General features: G+C 36.9%; 1 protein-coding gene and 1 pseudogene across 6 annotated transcripts in view; both read left to right on the top strand.

Moving 5' to 3' along the window:
• Positions 1-23,831, top strand: part of RMDN1 (regulator of microtubule dynamics 1) — a 37,748-nt gene that overhangs the window by 7,421 nt on the left and 6,496 nt on the right. For 3 of the 6 annotated variants that reach the window (XM_033843072.2, XM_073794566.1, XM_019926321.3), the window contains exons 2-5: positions 7,588-7,705; positions 12,863-12,959; positions 14,587-14,746; positions 20,376-20,465. In XM_033843072.2, coding sequence (XP_033698963.1) covers positions 7,591-7,705; positions 12,863-12,959; positions 14,587-14,746; positions 20,376-20,465 — 462 coding nt within the window. In that variant the 5' untranslated portion in view covers positions 7,588-7,590. Of the gene's footprint in view, positions 1-5,752; positions 5,870-7,587; positions 7,706-12,862; positions 12,960-14,586; positions 14,747-20,375; positions 20,466-23,831 lie in introns of those variants that run through there. The other 3 variants (XM_073794569.1, XM_019926322.3, XM_073794567.1) reach the window with 2 other exon arrangements.
• On the top strand, positions 7,727-12,856 carry LOC101318549 (L-lactate dehydrogenase A-like 6A; annotated as a pseudogene).

Below are 23,831 nucleotides of genomic sequence, written 5' to 3'. Positions count from 1 at the left end.
AGCATGGGCTCTAGGCATGCGGGCTTCAGTAGTTGTGACACGCGGGCTCAGTAGTTGTGGCTCGCAGGCTCTAGAGTGCAGGCTCAGTAGTTGTGGCGCACGGGCTCAGTTGCTCTGCGGCATGTGGGATCTTCCCAGACCAGGGCTTGAACCCATGTCCCATGCATTGGCAGGCAGATTCTTAACCACTGTACCACCAGGGCAGCCCCTCCTATAGGTTTTTGCTTTGTGGTTACCGTGAGGCTTACATAAAACATCTTAGAGTTTTAACAGTCTACTTTAAGTTGATAGCAACTTAAATTTGAATGCATTCTAAAGCTGTATGTTTTTACTTCTCCCCTCCCCCCACATTTTATGTTTTGATGTTGCAGTTTATTTCTTTTTATTTTGTGTGTCCGTTAACAAATTATTTTTACTACTAGCTTTATAGTCAATTAACTCACCACCTTTACAACATTAGATTTTCCCAATTTTCATATGTATTTACCTTTACTGGTGAGATTTGTACTTTCATATGTTTTCCTGTTACTAATCAGCACCCTTTCATTTCAAATTAAGGAAGTCCCTTTAAGGTTTCTTGTAAGACCATTCTAGTGATGATAAACTTCTTTAGGTTTTGCTTGTCTGGAGAACTGTTAATCTCTCCTTCAATTCTGAAGGACAACTTTACCAGGTAGAGTGTTCTTAGTTGGCAGTTTTTCCTTTCAGGACTTTAAATATATTGTGCCCAACTTCCTTCTGGCCTGAAAAGTTTCTGCTGAAATATCTGCTAATAAGTCTTGGGGTGGGAGGGAAATCCCTTGTATGTAACACGTTGCTTTTCTCTTGCTGCTTTTAAGGTTCTTGTCTTGACTCTTTAATTTTCATGTGTCGTGGTGTGGGTCTCTTTGGGTTCATCTTTTTTTGAATTCTCTGGGCTTTCTGGATCTGGATGTCTGTTTTCTTCCCTGGATTAGGGAAGTTTTCAGCCACTGTTTCTTCAAATAAGTTTTCTACCCCTTTCTCTTCTCCTTCTGGGACATCTATAATACAAATATTGGTTTGTTTGATGTTGTCCCTTAAGTCCCTTAAGCTATCTTCACTCTTCTTTATTCTTTTTTTTTTCCTTTGTGCTGCTCTGATTGGATGAGTTCCATTGCCCTGTCTTCAAGTTCACTGATACTTTCTTCCACTTCTTCTAGTCTGCTGTTGAACCACTCTGTTGTATTTTTCATTTCATTTATTGTATTCTTCAGCTCTATGATTTCTGTTTGGTACTTCCTTATATTTTCTGTCCCTTTGTTGAAATTCTCACTTTGTTCGTCATTCTTCCTCTGAGATCAGTGAGCATCTTTGTGGCTTATTTTGAACACTTTATCAGGTAAATCACTGGTTTCCATTTTATTAAGGTCTTTTTCTGAGGTTTTGTAATTGGAAAGGATTGTAATTGGCCCCTAATATGTGTATTTAATTAGCAACCTTCCATTTAGGCCTAGCTATGAAGATAAGCTACTAGGCCTCTGTCACAGAAGGCCTGGAGGTGCATTTCAGTCTGTTTTCTCTGTACAGTAAGTCCCCTACATACGAACAAGTTCTGTTCTGAGAGCACATTCATCAGTTCAATTTGTTCGTTAAGTCCACCAAACTTAGCCTAGGTATCCAGCTAACACAATCGGCTACATAGTACCGTACTGTAATAGATTTATAATATTTTTCACACAAATAATACATAAAAAACAAACACAAAAAATAAAGAAAACATTTAAAATCTTACACTATAGTACCTTGAAAAATACAGTAGCACAGTACAACAGCTGGCATACAGGGGCTGGCATCGAGTGAACAGGCAAGAAGAGTTACTGACTGGAGGAGGGAGAGGAGGTGGGAGATGGTAGAGCTGAAGGATCATCAGCAACAGGAGACAGAGGGCAAGCTGCAGTTTCACTCATGCCTGCCATTGATGGCACATGTTCTGGTTCCTCGCTGGATTCAATTCTATCTACCCTTTTGAAAAAATTATCCAGTGATGTCTGGGTAGTAGCTCTTTTTTTCTCATCATAAATGACACGGTAGCACTGGATTGCATTCTGAATGGCTGCTGCAACCTTTGTGTACTGTTCTGTGTTCGGGTCCTGTGCCTCAAAAGCTAACAGTGACTCCTCACATAAAGAAAATCCCCTTGCCATTCCCTGCATCGTGAATCTCTTTCATTCTTCAGTTACTTCTTCCTCTTGTCTCTCTTTGTCCTTCCTCTGGGCCTCCAATTCCATCAGGTCTTCGTTAGTAAGCTCCTTGTGTTGCACAGCAAGGAGCTCAGTGAAATTGTCCTCTTGCAGATCTAGCTCCAGCTTCTCACTGAGAGTCACTAAGTTGCTGAAGACCTCTTTGGACTCCTCATCCACCTTCTCAAATCCATGAAAACCATGAACAAACTGTGAGCAAAGGTTCTTCCAAACCCCATTCATGATGACGGCCATAACCTCATGCCAAGCAAAGTCAGTACTTTTTATGGCCTTGTAGATCTATAGTCCTTCCAAAATTGTCACAAGATTGTTCCTGATTGATCACGCACCTTTACTGCCTGACAAAAAGTGTGACGTAGATAATGTTTCTTGAAAGTCACTGTAACTCCCTGGTCCACAGGTTGGAAGAGTGACATAGTATTTGGTGGCAGATGCACTACTTTGACTTTGGGATGAAAGTCACCCATGAATGGGGGGTGGCCTGGAGCATTGTTGAGCAACAGAAGAATGTTGAATAGGACATCCTTCTCCAAGCAATATTTCTCTACCTCTGGGATAAAGTGGTGTTAAACCAATCCTGGAAAATGGCCTGTGCAACCTGGACTTTGGAGTTACTCTTCCACACAACAAGAAGAGAGCCCTTGGCTATATTTTTAAGGGCTCTTGGGTTCTCTGAATGATAAACTAAGAGAGACTTCAGCTTCATATCGCTGGAAGCATTGCCACCAAACAACAGAGTTAGCCTATCCTTTGTTGCTTTACAATCTGGCATCAACTTTTCCTCCTTACTGATGTAATTTCGGTCTGGCATCCTCTTCCAGTACGGTCCTGTCTCATCCACATTAAAAACCTGCTTGGGTAAATATGTACCTTCATCAGTAATTTCTCAAAGCATTTCAGGAAATTCCTGGGCAGCTACCGTATCTGCACCCTCTACCTTGCCACTTACTTTTATGTTGTGAAAGTTGGCTCTAGACTTGAACCGATGAAATCAGCCATGGCTGGCATTAAAAGATGTGCCCTCTGGTTCTTTGCCATGTTTCTTCAAGTCTTCATAAAGGCTTTTACATTTCTTTTGAATAAGCATTAAGCTTAATGAGACTCAGCGCTGATGCTGATCCTGCGTCCACACACTGAGAAGTTTCTTCATCTCCTCCATCACTTTTCCACGCTTCTTCAATATTATCGTTGATATAATCGGCACAGTGGACTTCATATGTTCCACGATCTTGTCCTTGTTCTTTAGAATTGTGCCAATGGTTGAACCATTCGGGTTATAAGAATGAGTGATGTCTACAGTTTTTTTGCCTTGCTCCACTGTCTCAATTATTTTCACTTTTGTTTCCATTGTTATTGCTTGGCACTTCTTAGCAGTACCAGCTGCATAATTGCTGCTTTTACACTTGCTTCTGGACATCCTGGGCTTGAAATAAAGATCCTGTACTACTGTATTGTGTACAGTACTGTATAGTAAAGTACACAAAAGCACAACCACTTGTAGAGGATGACCACACATGACAATGTACGCCAGACATGTGAACTAACTTACATGATTGGACATGAGAACGCATGTTCAAATCTTTGAAAGTTCTCAACTTGAATGTTCGTATGTAGGGAACTTAGTGTACTGTGACCTGTGGGGGTGGGGAGTTAGCCACTTTAGAACTGTTTTTCTGTTTGTTACAGTTATGTGAAACTCATGAACATAAGCCTCATTGGTCACCAGAGTCAAGCGAACAGGAGTTGTCCCCTGGTGGCAGCTGCAAAAACCGGAGCACCAAAAGTATGCACAAACGCTTTTGGGGGAGATACTGGTTACCTGGAGCATGGCAAAGCAAGAGTGCTTTGATAGTGCCCACCCTCTGAGATCTCTGGAAATGATTACTGTGTGTTAAGTTAGATACCTGCTCCTCTGGCTGAAGATAAGATAAGCAAATAAGTGTCTTTCACAGAAAGTCTGGGTGCTTTTCAGTTGACTGTCTCTGTGCTGGGCTCTAGGATGGGTGAGTTTGCGTAAGCGCTTAAAGAATTTTTTCTCAGTTTGCTATAGCCTTGTGGGTCTCATGGACACAAGCTCCATTGGCTTTCTAAGTTAGATGTTTTGGGGTTCACCTCTCAGGTACAAGTCTTTAAAGTTGGGGTGCCCAGTGTGAGGTTCAAACCCTTTGCTCCTCAGGGAGAAGCTCAGGGTTGTGAGTTCGCTCCCAATACTGGGTCTCCACACCAAAGGTGTGGTTTACGGGAAAATTTTATCTCAGCCTCTCTCCTACCTGTTTTGATGTGGTTTTTTTCCTCCGTTGTCTGATGTGGAGGAGTCACTCAGCTAGTTTGGGGGTTTCTTTCAGAGGAAATTGTTCTATATGTAGCTGTAGATTTGGTGTGTCTGTGGGAGGAGGTGTGTTTAGCTTCCTCCTATGTTGTCATCTTGAACCAGCACCCTTTGGGACCATTTTAGAGGCTGCCTACCACAACTAGACTCTGAAAACCTTGTAGACCATGTTAAATATTTTTTATTTTATTCTAAAGGTTATAGGAAATCATGAAAGAGTTTTAAAGAGAGAATTCATAAGATCAGATTCGAGTTAAAAAATAACTTTTTCTAGTGTCAAGAATAGATAGGCTAGAGTGGATGCTGGAAACCAAATAAAAGATCATCGCTACAGGACAGGTGAGATAATGTGGTGGTTTGAACTTTAGTGGTAGCCATGGAAATGGAAATAAAAGAATATTAATTATGTAAACTAAGTGGACCTGAAAGATAGCTTTGATGTGGAAGTTCAAAGGAAGAAGTCAAGAATGATTCTCAGTTTTCTGGCTACTCTAGCAGTGTGGATGGTGGTACTCTTTCCTGGGATAGGACCAAAGAAAACAATTTGGAGGGTTAAAGGAGGAGGTGAGTTACCTTTTGGGGTAATTAAGGTGAATATGATGAGATAGCCAAGTTAAAATGTGGAATAGACAGTAGTTTGATAGGTCTGATTTTACCTTCTGATGCCTGGGCTGGAGATCGAGATTCGGAGACTTTAGCATATGGTTGTAAATGATGCCATGGTAGAAGTTGAAAGTACAGTTGACCCCTGAACAATGCAGGGGTTAAGGGTGCTGGCCCCCCAAGCAGTCGAAAATCTGCTTATAACTTTACAGTCCTCTGTATCTGTGGGTTCAACTGTTTAGTACTGTAGTACATATTTATTGAAGAATATCCACATATAAGTGGACCCGCACAGCTTAAACCTGTGTTGTTGGAGGGTCAAATGTATTTAATAGTAAGATGAGAAGAAGGCCTATCACAGAGGAATTCCAACGTTTAAGAGGAGGCGGAGCTGGCAAGAAGTTAGTAGAAAAACCAGGAGATGGTGGTGACACATTCCTTTCCATCTAGTGATGAGTTTGTATATTTGAATTCCTTCTAGCTTGAAATCATTATAAATCAGTGTTGAAGAAAAGACATATCTAAGAGATAGCTTGCTTCTTTTGTTCAACAAATTTTTTTTTTAACAAATATTTTTTCAGAATTCATTGTATGGAAGGCATTGTGCTGAGTAATGGCTAAATACCATGAAGGGGAAAACTGAGTGAAGTGGGCTTGAGGGAAACAATAGCTGTTTTGGCTGATACTTGAGATGCCTGTTATACTTCATGTGGAGGTAAATGTTTGGGCAGCTGAATATATGATTCTGAAGTTAAGTGGAGACCTCTGGGCTTTTTAAAATTTGCATGTTTTTGGCATGTTGATGGCATTTAAAGCCATGAAACAAAATGAGATCACCAAAATGATATGTATAGAGAAACGAAGGTCTGGGATTAAACCCAGGACACACCTGGGCAGTGAGGTTTTGGAGATGAAGAACCAACAAAAGAGAAGGAGCAGTTATTGAAATAGGAGTAAATTCAAGAGAGTAGTGTTACAAAAGCTAAGCGAAGAGTGCTTCAAGAGTGAGAGAACACAGCAAGTACTGAGGAAAGGGATTGGATGAATTATAAAATGATGAGGAAATTTGGGGGATTGACAGATATGTTCATTATCTTGATTGTGGTGATAGTTTTACGGGTTTACATATATCTTAACACATGGTACACATTATGAATATGCAGTTTATTTTATGTCACATATCTCAATAAAGCGATATTTTAAAAATTTCTTATATTAACCATCCATTTATGATTTTTTTTTTTAAAAGGGAGTGAACAGCTGTCAATTGCTGTTGATAGATCAAGTAAGATGAGAGTTTACTAGGAAGTAGCATCCTTGGTTGCCTTAACTAGAATACCATCAGTGGAGTTGTGGGGATAAAAGTGATTTGTGTGAGTTCAAGAGAAAATGGGAAGAGAGGAAGTGGAGACAGAGCTCTAGAAAACTTTTTGAAAGAGTTTTGCTGAAAAGAGAATTTGGAAAATGAGACTGAAGGGAGATGTGAAGTCAAAAGGAAGCTTTTTGTTTTGTTTTTGTTTGTTTGTTTGTTTTGCGGTTTGCGGGCTTCTCACTGTTGTGGCCTCTCCCGTTGTGGAGCACAGGCTCTGGACGCGCAGGGTCAGCACCCATGGCTCACGGGCCCAGCCACTTAGCTGGCATGTGGGATCTTTCCAGACCGGGGCACGAACCCATGTCCCCTGCATCAGCAGGCGGACGCTCAACCACTGTGCCACCAGGGAAGCCCTGTTTTCTTTTTAAGAAGGGAACAATTACAGCTTACAAAGATAGTATAGCTTGTTTTTATTCAGATGGGAATAAATTGACAGAAAGGAAAAAATTGATGCTATGTGAAAAAAGGGGAAGAATTGCTGCAGTGATATCCATATACTCCTTTGCCATTGGTCTTGAGAATTCTGGCCATAATTATGAAAATTAATTTCTAAATCTGTTTTGATATGCTCTTTATTTTATTCATGGTTTATTTTAAAACTGGGTTTCATGGATCACTTTTGAAGATAGCTTTATTTAAAGCCATGTATATTTTTTATGTGTAATTACCATATTTGATATCTTTCATCTTGTCTGTTCTTAAGGTTGATATTAATTATATTGGTGTCTCTTATTTTATTTCAAGAAATTATAATATCCATGCTTCCTCAAATAAAATGTAGATATTCCAGTCCAGCACTTATCAGCATAACTGTGATTGTTACATAAGCTACCAGTATCAGCTGTTGTTAAGAATCTTTTCTTAGCAGGATATGCTGTCCCTATAAAGTAATTATGTGAAATAGTTTCACTGAAGAATTTGACAAAGTAAATTTTGAGCTTCCAATACTCTTAGGATTGATTGTGTTGGGGATAGGAGAAAATTGATGTAATCTTTGCTTGGGATAGCAGTTTCTTCAAATTTTCTAAGTTTGTTAACCCTGACCATAATTCTTTCCATAGGTGATGGGAAACCCAGGAGCTTTCAAAAGAAGTCTTTTATTCTCTGCCTTGTCTTATTTGGGTTTTGAAACTTATCAAGTCATTTCCCAGGCTGCTGTGGTTCATGCCACAGCCAAAGGTAAGCCTAAGGTAAACATCAGGAACACTTAGAGTTGTTTGTGTTTGTTATATTTTGTTAATAACTTATTATTATTATTATTTTTGCGGTACGCGGGTGTCTCACTGCTGTGGCCTCTCCTGTTGCGGAGCACAGGCTCCGGACGCGCAGACTCAGCGGCCATGGCTCACGGGCCCAGCCGCTCCGCGGCATGTGGGATCCTCCCAGACCGGGGCACGAACCCGTGTCCCCTGCATCGGCAGGCGGACTCTCAACCACTGCACCACCAGGGAAGCCCTATAACTTATTATTTTTGAATAGATAATGCAGCTAACATGTTAGAGGCTAGATTATTTTCTGCTTTTCTCTACTTGTCTCTACTTGTCTATATGTCTCTATTGTGGACAGACATATATACATATATATATATATATACACACACATATGTATGTGTACATATGTATATGTATATATATCAGACTGACAACTAGAGAAAAGCAGAAAATAATCTAGCCTCTAATATGTTAGTTGCATTATCTATTCAAATATATAAAATGTCTTCCAGCAGCTAGAGCTCCTTCAGTGAGAAATACTCAGTACTTTATAGTTTTATAGGACCCTTGGGCTAAGAATGTTTTTTACATTTTTAAAGGGTGGAGGGGTTGTGGGACTGGGGGGGAAGAATATACTACAGAGACCATATCTGGCCCACAAAGAATATTTGCTCTTAAAATATTTACTCTCTGGATCTTTATAGAAAAAGTTTGCCAACCTCTATTTTTTTTAATATTTATTTATTATGTATTTATTTGTCTGTGCCTACTTTTTAATGATACAATGATTCTTTTGTTTCCTTAATGCCGAGGTGTTAATTCTTCTTGATGTAGTTAAGAAAAGTCCAATTACTTTGAAATAAAAACATTTTATTTATAAACAGAATGCAATTTGGTACTAAATATCAAGTAACTGGCTGAAAAATAGAAAAATTCCATCAAATTTTTTATTTTTTAATTTAGAAAACTATAGATATATAAACATAAAATAAGACTTGCCATATTTAAAAAATTAAATTTAGTTAAACCAGTTGTGTATGTAGACAGAGCCAAAATTCAGTCTATTAGAGAAAAACTTTTTTTTTTTTTTTTGCGGTACGCAGGCCTCTCACTGTTGTGGCCTCTCCCATTGCGGAGCACAGGCTCCGGATGCACAGGGTCAGCGGCTATGGCTCACGGGCCCAGCCGCTCTGCAGCATGTGGGATCTTCCCGGACCGGGGCACGAACCCATGTCCCCTGCATCAGCAGGTGGACTTTTAACCACTGCGCCAGGGAAGCCCCAAGAGAAACTTTTAATTTATGAGTTAATAAGCCTTTTTGTTTTTCACAGTCCTCACTTTTTAACTATCAAGAAGGTACTTGGGAAAGAAGAGACTTGATTTTGAATAGATGTTCTTATTAAAGTTCTAGTAGATGAAGAATTTGAGAATAGCTGAAGAGTACTAGTTATTTGTTGATCTCATTTGCCCATGATTATTCTTATATTTTTAAAAAAGCAGATGCTTGAATTGCTACGTTTTTGTTTTATCTTTTCTTTCGTTTAATGTATCATTTATTTTCATGAAAGACAAAGTAGAGGACTTGGTTTTATCACTGGCTTAATGACATATTTTGGCAGATACTTAAAACTCAGCTTTTTAAAGCTCCCTAGACTTTTCATCATAACTTTAACTCTCACAGCAACCTTGTAAAGTAGTTAGGAGGAGCCATATTTTCACATTACAATATTAATTTTTTTTAAAGCATCCTTGAGAGATGTGCCCAGTGGTTGCACTTTTAAGATTTTTCTGTGTGTGTGCCCCATTATATTAATTTTTGAAAAGGAGCTCAAAAAGTTAAACTTCTTCAAAGTACCAGAGCAGAGACCTTACCTATTTCTTTTCATGTCTATCACACTTAGTTTCAGTGAGCTTTAGCACCATTACAGAAATGAGTGCAAAGTTTTAGGGCTTCCCTAGGGAACAAAATATGGCACTTTGAAAGGCAAAGTCAAAATTATTTATAGCCTTAATGATCATAGTTGGTTTTTTCAGAAGTGTCCTAATGCCAGAAAATTACTGCATATTTGGTAAGGTGCTAGGCCCCTGTGAGGCCTGCATGATTTGGGCTGTGGCCTTGCACAGACACAGTAGTAGAGGGTAAGGGGGAGTGTCAAACCGTCAACTGTTTCCTGACTTTGTACTTCAAGGTACTTTGATGTGGCTTTCCTCCATTTTCTTCCTCCACCTCTTGAGTGAATGGCCATGAACTGGGCTACAGGAGTCCTGTGGATCACCAAATGTGTAGGCCCCCTTGCCCAGAGATTGCTCTGTGTCCTAGCCAGACTCACACATCCTGCTGAGCAATGGCTGACCCTTCACTCCCGTTTCCAAGATGGCTACTGTCAAGTGTGAACTTATTAAGAATTTCACTTCAGAGGAAACCGTTCATCACAATAAGATCTCCATTATAGGAACTGGATTAGTTGTCATGGCCTGTGCTAATAGCATCTTATTAAAAGGCTTGAGTGATGAACTTGCCTTTGTGGATGTTGATGAAGGCAAACTGAAGGGTGAGACACTGGCTCTTCAACATGGCAGCCCTTTCATGAAAATGCCAAATATTGTTTCCAGCAAAGATTACCTTGTCACTGTAAACTCCAACCTAGTGATTATCACAGCAGGTGCATACCCAAGAAAAAGAGAAACACACTTTGATGTAGTCAAGTAAAATGTGCCCATCTTTAGCATAATGATTTCTTGTATTACCCACTGTAGTCCTGGCTGCAAACTGATATTTGCTTCCAATCCAGTGGGTATCTTAATTACGTAGCTTGGAAGTTGAGTGCCTTTCCCAAAAACCATGTTACTGGAACAACATGGTTTTTGGGAAGTGGCTGTAATCTGAAGTCTACCCATATCCATTTCTTCATTGGGCGAAGGCTTGCTATCCACTGTGAAAGTTGTTATAGATGGATCTATAACCATTGGTAAACATGGAAACTTAAGTGTACCTGTGTGGAGTGGAGTTAACATTGCCGTGTCCCTCTGAAGGATCTAAACTCAGATATAGGAACAGATAAAGATCCTGAAGAGTGGAAAAATGTCCACAAAGAAGTGATTACCTATGGCTATGAAATGGTTAAAAGGAAAGTTTATATTAATTGGGCCATTGGCCTAACTTTAGCTGATTTAACAGAAAGCATTTTTAAGAGTCTCAGGAGAGTTTCCACCCTAAGTAAGGACCTCTATGGAATAAATGAAGTGTTCCTTAGTGTTCTTTGTATTCTGGGAGAGAATGGTATTGCACACCTTACAAAGATAAAGCTGACCTCTGAAGAGGAGGCCCGTTTGAAAAAGAGTGCAGAAAAACTTTGGGAAATTCAGAAGGAGCTCATGCTTTAAAGTTGTTAAAGCTACCATTCTGAAGTTATTGAAGAGATAGTAGTTTTAGGATTGTATAACAAACTTGAATAAACCTGAATTCCTAAAAGTTGGAAAAAGGAAATGGGGTATAGTGACTCCCCTGTTTATTTAGCCCTCCAGCTTTTTATTTAGCATCCAGATGGTGGATGATACTTACATTTTTTTGTTTTTACTATTCCTATTCCTAAGTAAGTGTATCTGACTTTGTTTCCATTGTCATACCAGCTGTGACTTGCTTCTTCTGCTTCCTGCTTCTGCTTTTAAGGACTCTTGTGATTATACTGGACCCACCTGGCTAAGATAATTTACTATTTTAAGGTTAGCTAATTAGCAACCTTAATTCCATCTACAAGCTTAATTCCCCTTTGCCCTAGTAACCTGTACGTTTTCACAGGTCCAGGGGTTGAGATATGGACTTGTCTGGGGCCATTATTTTGCCAACCACAAATATCGGCTAAGAATGCTGAGACTATTTACTTCCTACTACTTACTCTTTAAGAATCTTTGGCTTTTTATAACCCAAATATGGAAAATCAGCCACTGATAAAAATATAGAATAGAATGAAAGCAAACTTAAGAAAATTAACCGGCCATGAGAATATTACTAAACTATAGCACCTAACCAGACTGAAGTAGGATTATAGAGGAAAAAAAATCTTTACTTTAGGGTTTCTTTGCTGTTATTTAATTTTTATTAAATTAGTATAATTACATGATGATTTTAACTTAAAAAATACTTCAGTTTACATAGTTGTGTCATATATTTATGAGGTTATTTTTGCTGGTCTAGATTTTAATTTTTCATAAACTTAAAAAAAATTTTAGTGCACATGTAACATATAATATTGTACACCAACTATACTTCAATGAAAAAAAATTTTTTAGCCCCATACACTATGATTAAAGCATACTGAGATAAATAATAAAGTAACTTTACTGAACATATTGGAATGTTGGCTTATACATAAGACTAAGTAATACAGCACCCTTATAGAAGACAAAATTAAATGTGTATGTTCATTAGTAATAATTGGAATATCTGAAATTCAGACTAACTGGGTTTTTTAGTAACTAGTTAACTTTTTTAGAACATTACACTGTCTATAAGTTTTATGGTTTTTGTTGTAATATCTAAACTCATTAATGAGTTGGTTGGAGCATAGTGCCTCTAATTTAAGTTTCAGATCCTCTGTGTAGTTAACTTCATCTAAATTTTTTGATGACAGATTTGACTCTTTTCCCATAATAATGTCTGTATAAGTTAGATCATAAAAAGAATCTAGTAAAACAGAGTGTTGCATTCCACTCAAATTAATAATTTTCCGTGCTGTAAGTGGATATCATATCATTTTCTGCAGTGGATTTTTACTTCACAGCGGCAACAATAACAAAGGCTTTGTGTGGAGGGTAAGGGTACTATAAATTCCTCACAGAAAATTACTTTTTTCATTTTTTAAAATGTGTCATATTAAATTAGTACCAGAGTAAGTTTTCTAATTTTTTATTTTCCAAGGTTTTAATAAATCACTTATTATGTGTGATAGCTTCATACTTATTTCTACTACACTTACATCTCAGTTGTTCATAATTTCTGATCTTTCTTTATAGGTGATTTCTGTATCTAATTTCTTTTGCTTCTATATAAAAGTGTTCATGTTTCTTAGAATTATTGCCATCTGGCTTGGGAAGACCTACTTTATTGAGCCTTTTTCTTTTATAGTCTTCAGAGTTGAAGAAATCCTTGAACAAGCAGACTACCTATATGAAAGTGGAGAAACAGAAAAACTTTACCAGTTGCTATCCCAGTACAAGGAAAGGTGGGCTATGTATGATAGGCCTGGGTTTGCGGTTTCCTGAAATTTTTTGTTATTTAACAATTAAAATATTCTTGGTGCTTGGAATTTTTATAGTTTTTACAAGTTTTTACTTCAAAATAATACTTCTTAGAGTTTAATTTATAGTATGATTTTTTTCTTAATGTTAAGTGACTCAAAAGTGCTACATATATCTCATTGATTCAGAAAAGGTGGTTCTGCCTATTCTAGTTGAATGTTGAAATTTTTTTTCATTTTGTTATTTTGCTTTGAATACAAGGTAGTCATTGAATAGATGTTTATCTTATCTATATTGTATATTTCTCATTTATTCTAAATTAATTTCATATTGGTTTAAGATTTGAATGAGCTAGGATGATTTTTTGTCACCATTGAATGATATCTGTGTTATCACTGTGAAGCACAGTCTCATAGAGGAACTAAAAATACCTCCTTTTTCTATTTTTAGTATTAGCTTACATGCTTAGTCTGGTGTATTAATGTGACCTCATTTTTGGGGGAAGGATGGAGAAGGAGGGAGACTCAGCCCAATAAAATAAGTCAAATCAGGCTAGATGGCATTTCCAGATCACTGATTTACCTCATCTCCTGAACTAAAAATATTGAGTCATTTTCAACTACCTTTCTTATATTCCCCAAACCAGTTTTCCCCCCAAGACCCATCAATTTTACCTCCTAAATATCTATAGGATCCAACTTTCCTTCTCCATTGTCCCCTGAGTAACTTGAGGTGGTTAGCTTGGCATTTTATAGTCATTTTAGTAATTACTTGAAAAGTAAGCTACAAGGTAGTTATTCCATATTCATTGAATTATAGATATACTATTGCTACCTTTAGTTTCATTCAACTTTATGTGAATAGTATTTTTGTTAAGAAATGTATAATGTAGTAGGCTTAAAGACAAACATTTAATAAAAAGGAATTTAAGGTTAGTTTTTAAAGAAATATCCCTAACTTTTAACCTTGGTTTCTGTTTTATTTATTAGCCATTTCAAGTCTTATATAACTATATTTAAGTGGCAGTTTTTCAAGGAGTCCAAAGCTGTAAATATTTCATGCATCATGGCATGGATGATACATTCAAAGTTAAGATTTATTTTGAGATTACATTATATTTAATCATTCATTCATTCACAGATATTTATCATATATTTTTTGTGTGCCAGGTACTGTATTTGGAGCTATGGATACAGCATTTTGTTTATAGAGCATGATCTTGTCTATAAATTTATGTATTTTATAGTACTGTCTGAACCAGTTAGCTGTCTGAAGCACAGTGCCACTGAAGTCAAGCTTTAAGTTATATGTTGAATTTTGTAGGGAAAGTGTTCAGAGAATTCAAATACAGATATTTTCTAAGGAAGTTAGTATTTTAGATATTATAAGTTAATGTTTATGTATAATATTGGATATTTTATAGGAAATTTTGTCAAATACAGTTTTTGTATGGTAGAAAATAATAAATTTAACATGAAAAATGGATTTTGATATCATATTGCTCGCTGTATCCTCACTGACCTGAAAGACCGTATGTATTCATTAGTGATATGACCTTTAACAATTTTAAAATTGAGCTAAAATGGTTGTTTTATAATTATTTCAAATCAGTGAAGATGCAGAGTTACTGTGGCGTTTGGCACGGGCATCACGTGATATAGCTCAACTCAGTGGAACCTCAGAAGAGGAGAAAAAGCTCTTGGTGTATGAAGCCCTAGAGTATGCAAAAAGGGCACTAGAAAAAAATGAATCAAGTTTTGCAGCTCATAAGGTGAGGTGCTTACAGTACTGTAACTGTTACCATGTACTGAGAGCGACATTGGTCTGTACTTATCTATTGTCTCTAATTTACATAGGAAAGAAATAGTTCTCTTTTAAAGAAGTAGGGAAGAGGTTTATTTTTATAACATTTTTTTTAAAAAAGAAGTAGTTCTTTGCATTCTTGAACATTTATTCTAAGTTCATTAGTATGTTTGATAAATTACTTTTGTGAAGGCTTATTTTTAAACCAAAGTGTTAGTAGTTTCATGAATTACCTCTGTCTTTATTTCTAGTAGTACAAACACTGGACAAACGTTTTCTCTTTTTCCTCACATTATATTTGTTTTATGTGGAGTTAGGAGTATAGCAGCTGGACAGCTGAGATCTATTATAACTTTTTACATGTAACTCCACTAGCTTCTGGATTTCCTGACTGGTTATTCAGTGGATACTATGGGGAGACTAGGGGACATTATTGGTATTTTGGATTAGGACATCACTTTATCATAGTAGACTGTCCTCAGTGGAGCCCCCAAGTCATTGTGACAACCAAATTCTGTCTCCATGCATTTCCAGATGCTCCCTTTAGGGGATGGTTCTGTCTCCCCCCCACCCCCCACTTCCACCACTACTTGTTTATATTAAGGATTAAACATACAGACCCTTTAAATTTGCTGAGACTTGTTTTATGGCCCAGAATATGGTCCATATTTGTAAATGTTCTTTTTGCACATGAAAAGAATATTTATTCAACTGTTGTCATTCAGGTCAAGTTGGTTGATAGTGATAGTGGTGTTTGAATCTTCTATATCCTTACTGATTTTCTGTCTACTTCTATAAATTATTCACAGAGGGATGCTGAAATCTCCAAGTATAATTGTAAATTTATCTGTTTCTATTTGCAGTTTTCTTAGTTTTTGCACCATGTATTTTAAAGTGCTGTTATTAGGACTATAAACATTTAGTATTGTTATATTTTCTTGATGTGTTGACCTCTTTATCATTGTAAAATGATCTTCTTTATCTCTAGAAATATTCTTGGTTTTATAGTCTACTTTGTCTGATATTAATGTAACCACTCTTGTTTTCTTTTGATTGTTAGCATGTTACATCCTTTTCTGTCCTTCTACTTTTATTTGTGCCTTTATATTTAACATATACTTCTTGTAAGGAGATGCTAATTCTTGCTTTTATTTTTACTTGTTTTATATTCTTCACATTATATAAAATTCACCATTGTAATGTATACACTTCAGTGGTTTGTAGCATATTTTACTATGTTGTTCAACCTTCACCACTATCTAATTCCGGAACACGTCAGTTACCCCCAAAACAAACCCCATATCTATAACCAGTTAGTCCCAGTTGTCTCCTGCTCCTGTCCCCTGGCAAGCACTGAGCTACTTTCTGTCTCTATTAATTTGCCTATTCTGAACATTTCATGTAAATGACATCATACAGTATGTGGCCTTTGTGTGTCTGGCTTCTTTCACTTAGCCATGGATGAACAACGTTCATCCATGCTGAGTATATGACAGTACTTCATTCCTTTTTATGGCTGAATGATACTCCATTGTATGGAAATACCATTTTTGTTTATTCATTTATCAGCTGATGGGCATTTGGGTTGTTTCCACTTTTTGGCTATTATGAATAATGCTACTATAAATCCCTACAAGTTTTTGTGTGAACACCTGCTTTTATTTATTTTTTTAATTAAGGTAAATTCACATAACATAAGAGTAACCATTTTATACATTTCGCATTCTTATACCATTGGCATTTATACATTAACAGTGTTATGCAATAGTTACCTCTCTCTAGTTCCAAAACATTTTCATCACCTCAAAAGGAAACCCTCTACCCATTAAACAGTCACTCTCTATTCCCTCTTATTCCCAGCTCCTGACAACCACTAATCTGCTTTCTGTCCCTATGGCTTTACCTACTCTGGATATTTCATAGAAGTGGAATCATACAATATGGGATAATTTGTGTCTGACATCTTTCACTTGTTTTTGAAGTCCATTCACCTTGCAGCATTTATCAGTACTTTATTCTTTTTTATGGATGAATAATATTTCATTGTATACCACATTTTGTTTATCCATTCATTACTTGATGGACATTTATTTCCACCTTTGGCTATTGCTTATAGTGTAGCTATCAACATTCGTGCACAAGTATTTGTTTAAATATCTGTTTTAAATTATTTTGAGTATATACCTAGTAGTGGAATTACTGGTTCATGTGGTCATTCTATGTAATTCTTTTTGAGGAACTGTCAAATTATTTTCCAAAGTAGCTGTACCATTTTACATTGCCACTAGCAGTGTATGAGGGTTCCAGTTTTTCCACATCCTTGCCAACACTTGTTATTGTCCATTTTAAAAAATTATAGCCATCTTAGCAGATGTGAAGTGGTATCTCATCATGGTTTTGATTTGCATTTTCCTAATGAATAGTGATATTGAACATCTTTTCATATACTTATCGGACGTTTGTATATATTCCTTGGAGAAAATGTCTATTTAAATTCTTTGCCCATTTTTATTTATTTATTTTTTTGCGGTACGCGGACCTCTCACTGTTGTGGCCTCTCTTGTTGCGGAGCACAGGCTCCAGACGCGCAGGCTCAGTGGCCATGGCTCATGGGCCTAGCCACTCCGCAGCATGTGGGATCTTCCCAGACCAGGGCACGAACCTGTGTCCCCTGCATCGGCAGGCGGACTCTCAACCACTGCGCCACCAGGGAAGCCCTTTGCCCATTTTTAAACTTGTCTTTTTATTGTTGAATTGTAAGAGAATATTTTCTGTATACTAGTCCCTTGTTAGATATATGACTTGCAAATATTTTCTCCCATCCTGTGGCTTGTCTCTTCACTTTCTTAATAGTGCTCTTTGCAAAAGGTTTTAATTTTGATAAGGTCCAATATATTTATTGTTCTTTGATTGCTTGTGCTTTTGATGTCATATCTAAAAAACTTGCCCAATCCAGTGTTACAGACGTTTTCACCTATGTTTCTTTCTAAGAGTTTTGTATTTTTTAGTTCTTACATTTAGGTCTTTGGTACATTTGGACTTAACTTTTATGCATGGTGAGAGGTAGGAGTCCAAATTCATTCTTTGGCATGTATATATCCAGTTGTCCTACTACCATTTGTTGAAAAGATTATTCTTTCTCCACTGAACGGTCTTGGCATCCTTGATGAAAATCAGTTCAACATAAATGTATGGGTTTTTTTTTTGTTTTTTTTTTGCGGTACGTGGGCCTCTCACCGCTGTGGCCTCTCCTGTTGCGGAGCACAGGCTCCGGACGCGCAGGCTCAGCGGCCATGGCTCACGGGCCCAGCCGCTCTGTGGCACGTGGGATCCTCCCAGACCAGGGCACGATCCCGCGTCCCCTGCATCGGCAGGCAGACCCTCAACCACTGCGCCACCAGGGAAGCCCTGTATGGGTATATTTTTGAGCTCTCAGTTCTATTCCATTGGTCAGTGTGTATCCTTTTGCTAGTACCACAATGTCTTGATTACTATTGCTTGGTAGTAAGTTTTGAAACAAGGAATTGTGAGTCCTCCAACTTTGTTCTTCTTTTGTTTTGACTTTCTTTGACTATTCTCAGTCCCTTGAATTTCCGTATGAACTTTAGGATCAGCTTGTAAAGTTCTGCAAAGATGCCAGTTGGATTTTTCAAAGAGATTTCATTGAATTTGTAGATCAATTTGGGGACTATCACCATCTTAACGATATCTTCCAATCCATGAACTTATGCATTCTTTCCCTTTGTTTAGGTCTTTTTCTTTCATCAGTGTTTTGTAATTTTTCAGCGTCAAGTAACTGTCAAAGAGGATCTTCGAAGCAGCAGGAGAGAAGGCTTTTAGGCAGGACTAGAATAGCATTTAATTTGGAGGGCTTTTTTTGTTGTTGTTGTTTTCCTTACAACTGATATTCCTAGATCTTTGTGAGCTCTTGATTTCCAAACCTTTTGGGTGGTTCTTTTCTCAGCCTTGGATAGTCTCTTCATATGCAAGCGATGATCTTTACTCAGCTGAAAAGGGTGACCCTCTGCAGTTCTTCATCTGGAGTTCTAGCTCCGGTCAGCTGTTTCTTCTACAGTATTCTGCTCTGTGAACTCCAGACACCTGGGCTTCCCCAGACTCCCAGTTCCATCTCTTCAAAGCAGAGACACTGCTTGGCCTATTTTGCCTCCCTGGGCTTCAACCTAGAAATTTCTCCAGGGCAGCCATAGGGCTCATCTCATTTGTTTCTCGTCTGTGAGATGTCACTGTGTCTGATGTGTATAATATCTTGAGAGTCTTTATTTCTTATATTTTGTCTGCTTATTTTAGCCTTTCAGGCAAGAAGGTAGGTATAGTATCTATTACCCCCTCTTGGCTAGATTATCTGTTATAAAAGAAAAGTTTTCTTTAAAAATAATGTAAACTTATTACAGAAAATAGACATTTTGGAAATTGAAAAAAAGTACCAATATGGAAATAAAAATCACCCATGATCACAGCTCCTACCATCAGCTCTTGCTAGTATGATCATTAATTAACAGTCCTATGTAGTAACTAAATGCCAATCTAAGCAGAATGTTTAGGATTCATCCATAAGTTTGTGTTTGCTTTGATATAGATGATAGTTAAATGCATAAGAGAAGGTGATTTTATCTAGAGCCCTGATAAGTGGGAAGAGATCAGAGCACCAAATTTGAAACCCTGTATGACACCTCTAGTCATCTGAATTTGGGCAGCTGGGTGACTGTCAATGGAGATTAAATGAGCATAGTCAGTGTGGGTTTTAAATTATACTCTTTTATTTTCAATAAAAATATCAAGATACAAAAGATTTTGGTGGAGAATAGATTTAAACAAATTTAAGTATTAACGTTTTTATGGTTATAATTATTAAAATTTCACAGATATAAGCACAAACAAAAAGAAATGGTGCGTGTTTATAAGAAACTATTGTATCTCACAGAACCCAAAGGCAAGATGCATTTAGGCTTCAGGAGAAACTGGCTCAATTGCTCTGAGGCTTCATTGTCTTTCCTCTTTGCTGTTATCTGCAAATCTTTTTTTACTTTAGTTTTTTTCTCATCCTCAGTTTTGTGACTTTCTGGGTTTATGAAGCTTGGATATTTTGGTTTTGGTTCTTAGGGAAGAAACTCAGATTATCTCAGTTTGGGTCTGTATCCAGCTATGGGTATGGGGACAAGGTCACAATTGACAAATGTGGCTGTTATTACTATAACAACACAGGTGTGGGAGAAGAAGCAGCTCCAATAAAATAGGATAAGAAAATAAAATGATAATTATTAAATTGCACATTTCTCTAAATTTATATTCATACCATAAATATGAATTGTTATCTCCCCATTGTGTTGGTAACTTTCTTAGAGATTCACTACCCTCTGCCTTGTATTATAGTTCTCTAAAAACATGTCCAAGTTCCTTGAGAGCCATGTCTACTTTTTCTTGTATATTCCAGTATATTTAATACAATTTTTGTCCTCTGCTTTTTGTTAAATGACTACTGAGGAATAAATATCAATAGTTATTCAGTTTTACCTTGTATTGAATGGAATACTATTGAGTATTATTATTCTTACTCCTTTTTTTCCTTCTATTTTTAGTGGTATGCAATCTGTATTAGCGATGTTGGAGATTATGAAGGAATCAGGGCTAAAATTGCAAATGCCTACAAGATCAAGGAGCATTTTGAGGTACTGATGAACTTTAAAAGTCATTAGTTTTCTGAATTGATTTCTGTTTCACTTATCTCTTGCTGTATAATAAACCACCTAAAACTTAGTGGCCTAAAACAATGACTTTATTTCTCACAGTTCTGTGGATTAACTGTGCACAGTGGTGCTTCTGTTCTGCTTGTTGTGGCTGAGGTCATTTAGAGGGCTACATTCACCTGGACCCTCAGCTGGAACGGGAATATAGAAGATGCACTCTCATCTACAACAGTTTCTCTCTACTTTTCTTCTCATCATTTAGTAGTGTAGCCCAAGCTTCTTTATAGCATGGTAGCTGGCTTCCAAGAGTGAGCATTCCAAGGGAAAATTTCCATGGTGCAAACTTTTATCAAGGATGTTTGCATCACGCTTGGTAATAACCTGTCGACCTAAACAAGTAACGTGGCCAAGACTAGAGAATGTGGGAGAGGCTTATACAAAGTCCTGAGTGCCAGGAGGTGTAGTCTCATCTAACAATCTAATATAATTGACATACCACTCCCAAAGGTAATAGTAGTGTATACGATTATGATCTCTGTGTGTGTTTTAATATTTCCCCCAAAGTTAATTTACTTATTTATAGTAAGCTCTTTCTTAGGTGCCAGAAATTCTCCAGGAGTTTGTATATTTCATGATGTGCGTACACACTATTCCATTGTCCAAAAACAAACAACAAAAAAACTGCAGCTAAAAAACTGCAGTGTATTTTTCTTTCTTTCTTTCTTTCTTTCTTTTTCTTTCTTTCTTTCTCTTTCTCTCTTTCTCTCCCTCTTCCTCTCTCTCTCTCTCTTTCATTTTTGGCTGGGTTGGGTCTTTCTTGCCATGCACAGGGTTTCTCTAGTTGCAGCAAGTGGGGGCTACTCTTTGTTGCGGTGTGTGGGCTTCTTATTGTGGTAGCTTCTCTTTGTTGTGGAGCACGGGCTGTAGGTACGCAGGCTTCAGTAGTTGTGGCACATGGGCTCAGTAGTTGTGGCTAGCGGGCTCTAGAGCGCAGGCTCAGTAGTTGTGGCTCATGGGCTTAGTTGCTCCGCGGCATGTGGGATCTTCCCAGACCGGGGCTCGAACCCGTGTCCCCTGCATTGGCATTTGGATTCTTAACCATTGCACTACCAGGGAAGTCCCTGTCTTTTGATATTATAGACCATCTCAAAAACACACAGGAAGAGAAAGTGATGAAAACAAACATATTTATCATTATAGTCTCAATTCCCAGTTAATGTAATGACTAGTGGAAAAGAACATTGGACTAGGAGTCAGGAGACCTAGCTTCTTATTTGGGCATCAGTAGTGTATATATATACACAAACACACAAACACACATGTATACGTATATATTGATACACATACATATATATTTCAATTTAATAACATACATTTTTCACGTTTTAAGACCTTTGAAATCAGATTGCATTATATATAATCAGTGGTATCTTATAATTGGCAGTGCTTTTTTCTTAGTGGTATATAAAATAATGATGTGTCATAACGTTTATGGTATCTTAGATTCAGTGAAATATAGTAATTTACTTAGTGTCATTAGATAAATCATTTAAATTACTTGTACCTTGGGATGTAGAAATACCTGACAGATAACTTCCAATGTGAATAATGAAATGCTGCAGAAAGTATATTAATGTATACTTTAAAGAAACAGTGAAGGCTATAGATTATTTAAAAATAACTAATGTTTTTCATAAGTTTTCAAATGAGTATGTGTTATTTAAAAATGACAGTGTTAAGTATTTACATGCTAAAAGATCATTTATACTACTTCTATTCAGATTCCATTATTACATCTAAAGTCATAAGGAATTATTATCTTTGCATTGTTTTTGAAGATGTTTAATGGCAGAAAGAATTACAAAAGAAAAGGTTTGCTTGAGAGTAGCCCCTCTCAATCCATCCCAAAAGAAAATTAAACTGTAATGCCCCAAGGCATCGATTGTATATGATGAATTAACTTCTCTTCCTTGCATCAAAATGGACTAGCTCTGTACCATTCTTGGTAGAATGGAAAATGTAGTTACTCATATAATTTTTTGTAGGGCTTAATTTTCTAGTGGAACGCTGATTGGGAAAGGTTGCTTTGAATATAAGTTGTATATACTTTAAAATATATTTTGCCATGTAAATCATATCTATTTATAGAAAAGTAAAAATTAGGTCAGTGCTGATTCTTACCCATATTGTTGATAACAGGATTTCTGCTAAGCCATACTTGATTAGCCTTATTTTAGCTATTATCTCTTCCGTTACTAACATTATGATCAGTGGTGGTAATAAAGAGTCTGAAACTTATGAAAGGTAAAAATAATGATGATCCTGATGATAGAAAATATTACTGTGTTAAGCACCTCCTGTTACTTGTTCATTTAATTTTCACCACAACCCTATAAGGTAGGTGTACTGCTTTCTCGATCCTATGCAAGAGCAAACTCAGGCATGGAAAGAATATAGAACTTGCCAAGGTCAAAAAGTAAGAAGTCATTGAGCTGTGATTTAAACCTTGGTGGTCTGGCTTCAGAACCACTCTGGTAACCAGTACAGATATTTGAAAATGTGTATCTCACACATTATCAACTGAAAGTGAAAATATGTGTCTATAGAAAAGCATAAGCTAGGGAGTCCTAATTTTTTTAAAACTTTCTTTATCATTAGTAGCATTAACATTAATCTATGAGATTTCCTGAGTGGTTTTCAACAAAATAATGTAAAAGGAGGAGTCATTTCTTTAAAGTTATTCTGTAGTTTATGCTTTACATTAGTTCACATAGGACTTTCACATAGTAAATAGAAATTAGGGAGACTTTTATCAATATATTTTATATTATGCATAATAAATTCTGTGAACAAGTAGTATTTATTTTTCCTTTGTTAAGTGTAGATGGGGAAGTTAAACAAAATTTGCACATAGGAAGAGACTTTCTAAAATTATTTTGTATTTTGTTCTTTTAACAAAGAATACTTTTACTCAATAGTGATACAGGATTTGCCAAAAAGGAACTTTCTTATTTATTTTTCCTTTAATCTAGAAGAAATATTGAGAGCTATAGATTATTAGTTTTCAAAATTAGATTTGTTTACAGATTTTGTATTTTCTTCATCTTGATAAATCCTATCATTTTCTGAATCTTTTTTTTATTTTTTAAAAATTTTATTTATTTTATTATTTTTGGCTGTGCTGGGTCTTTGTTGCTGCACACAGGCTTTCTCTAGTTGTGGTGAACGGGGTGCTACTCTTCGTTGCAGTGCACGGGCTTCTCATTGCGGTGGCTTCTCTTGTTGCAGAGCATGGGCTCTAGGCACGTGGGCTCAGTAGTTGTGATGCATGGGCTCAGTAGTTGTGGC

The sequence above is a fragment of the Tursiops truncatus genome, chromosome 17 (genome assembly GCF_011762595.2).
Source record: "Tursiops truncatus isolate mTurTru1 chromosome 17, mTurTru1.mat.Y, whole genome shotgun sequence".
Taxonomy (NCBI): domain Eukaryota; kingdom Metazoa; phylum Chordata; class Mammalia; order Artiodactyla; family Delphinidae; genus Tursiops; species Tursiops truncatus.
The sequence above is the reverse complement of the archived record's forward strand: the minus strand, read 5'-3'. Positions and strand labels throughout refer to the sequence as shown.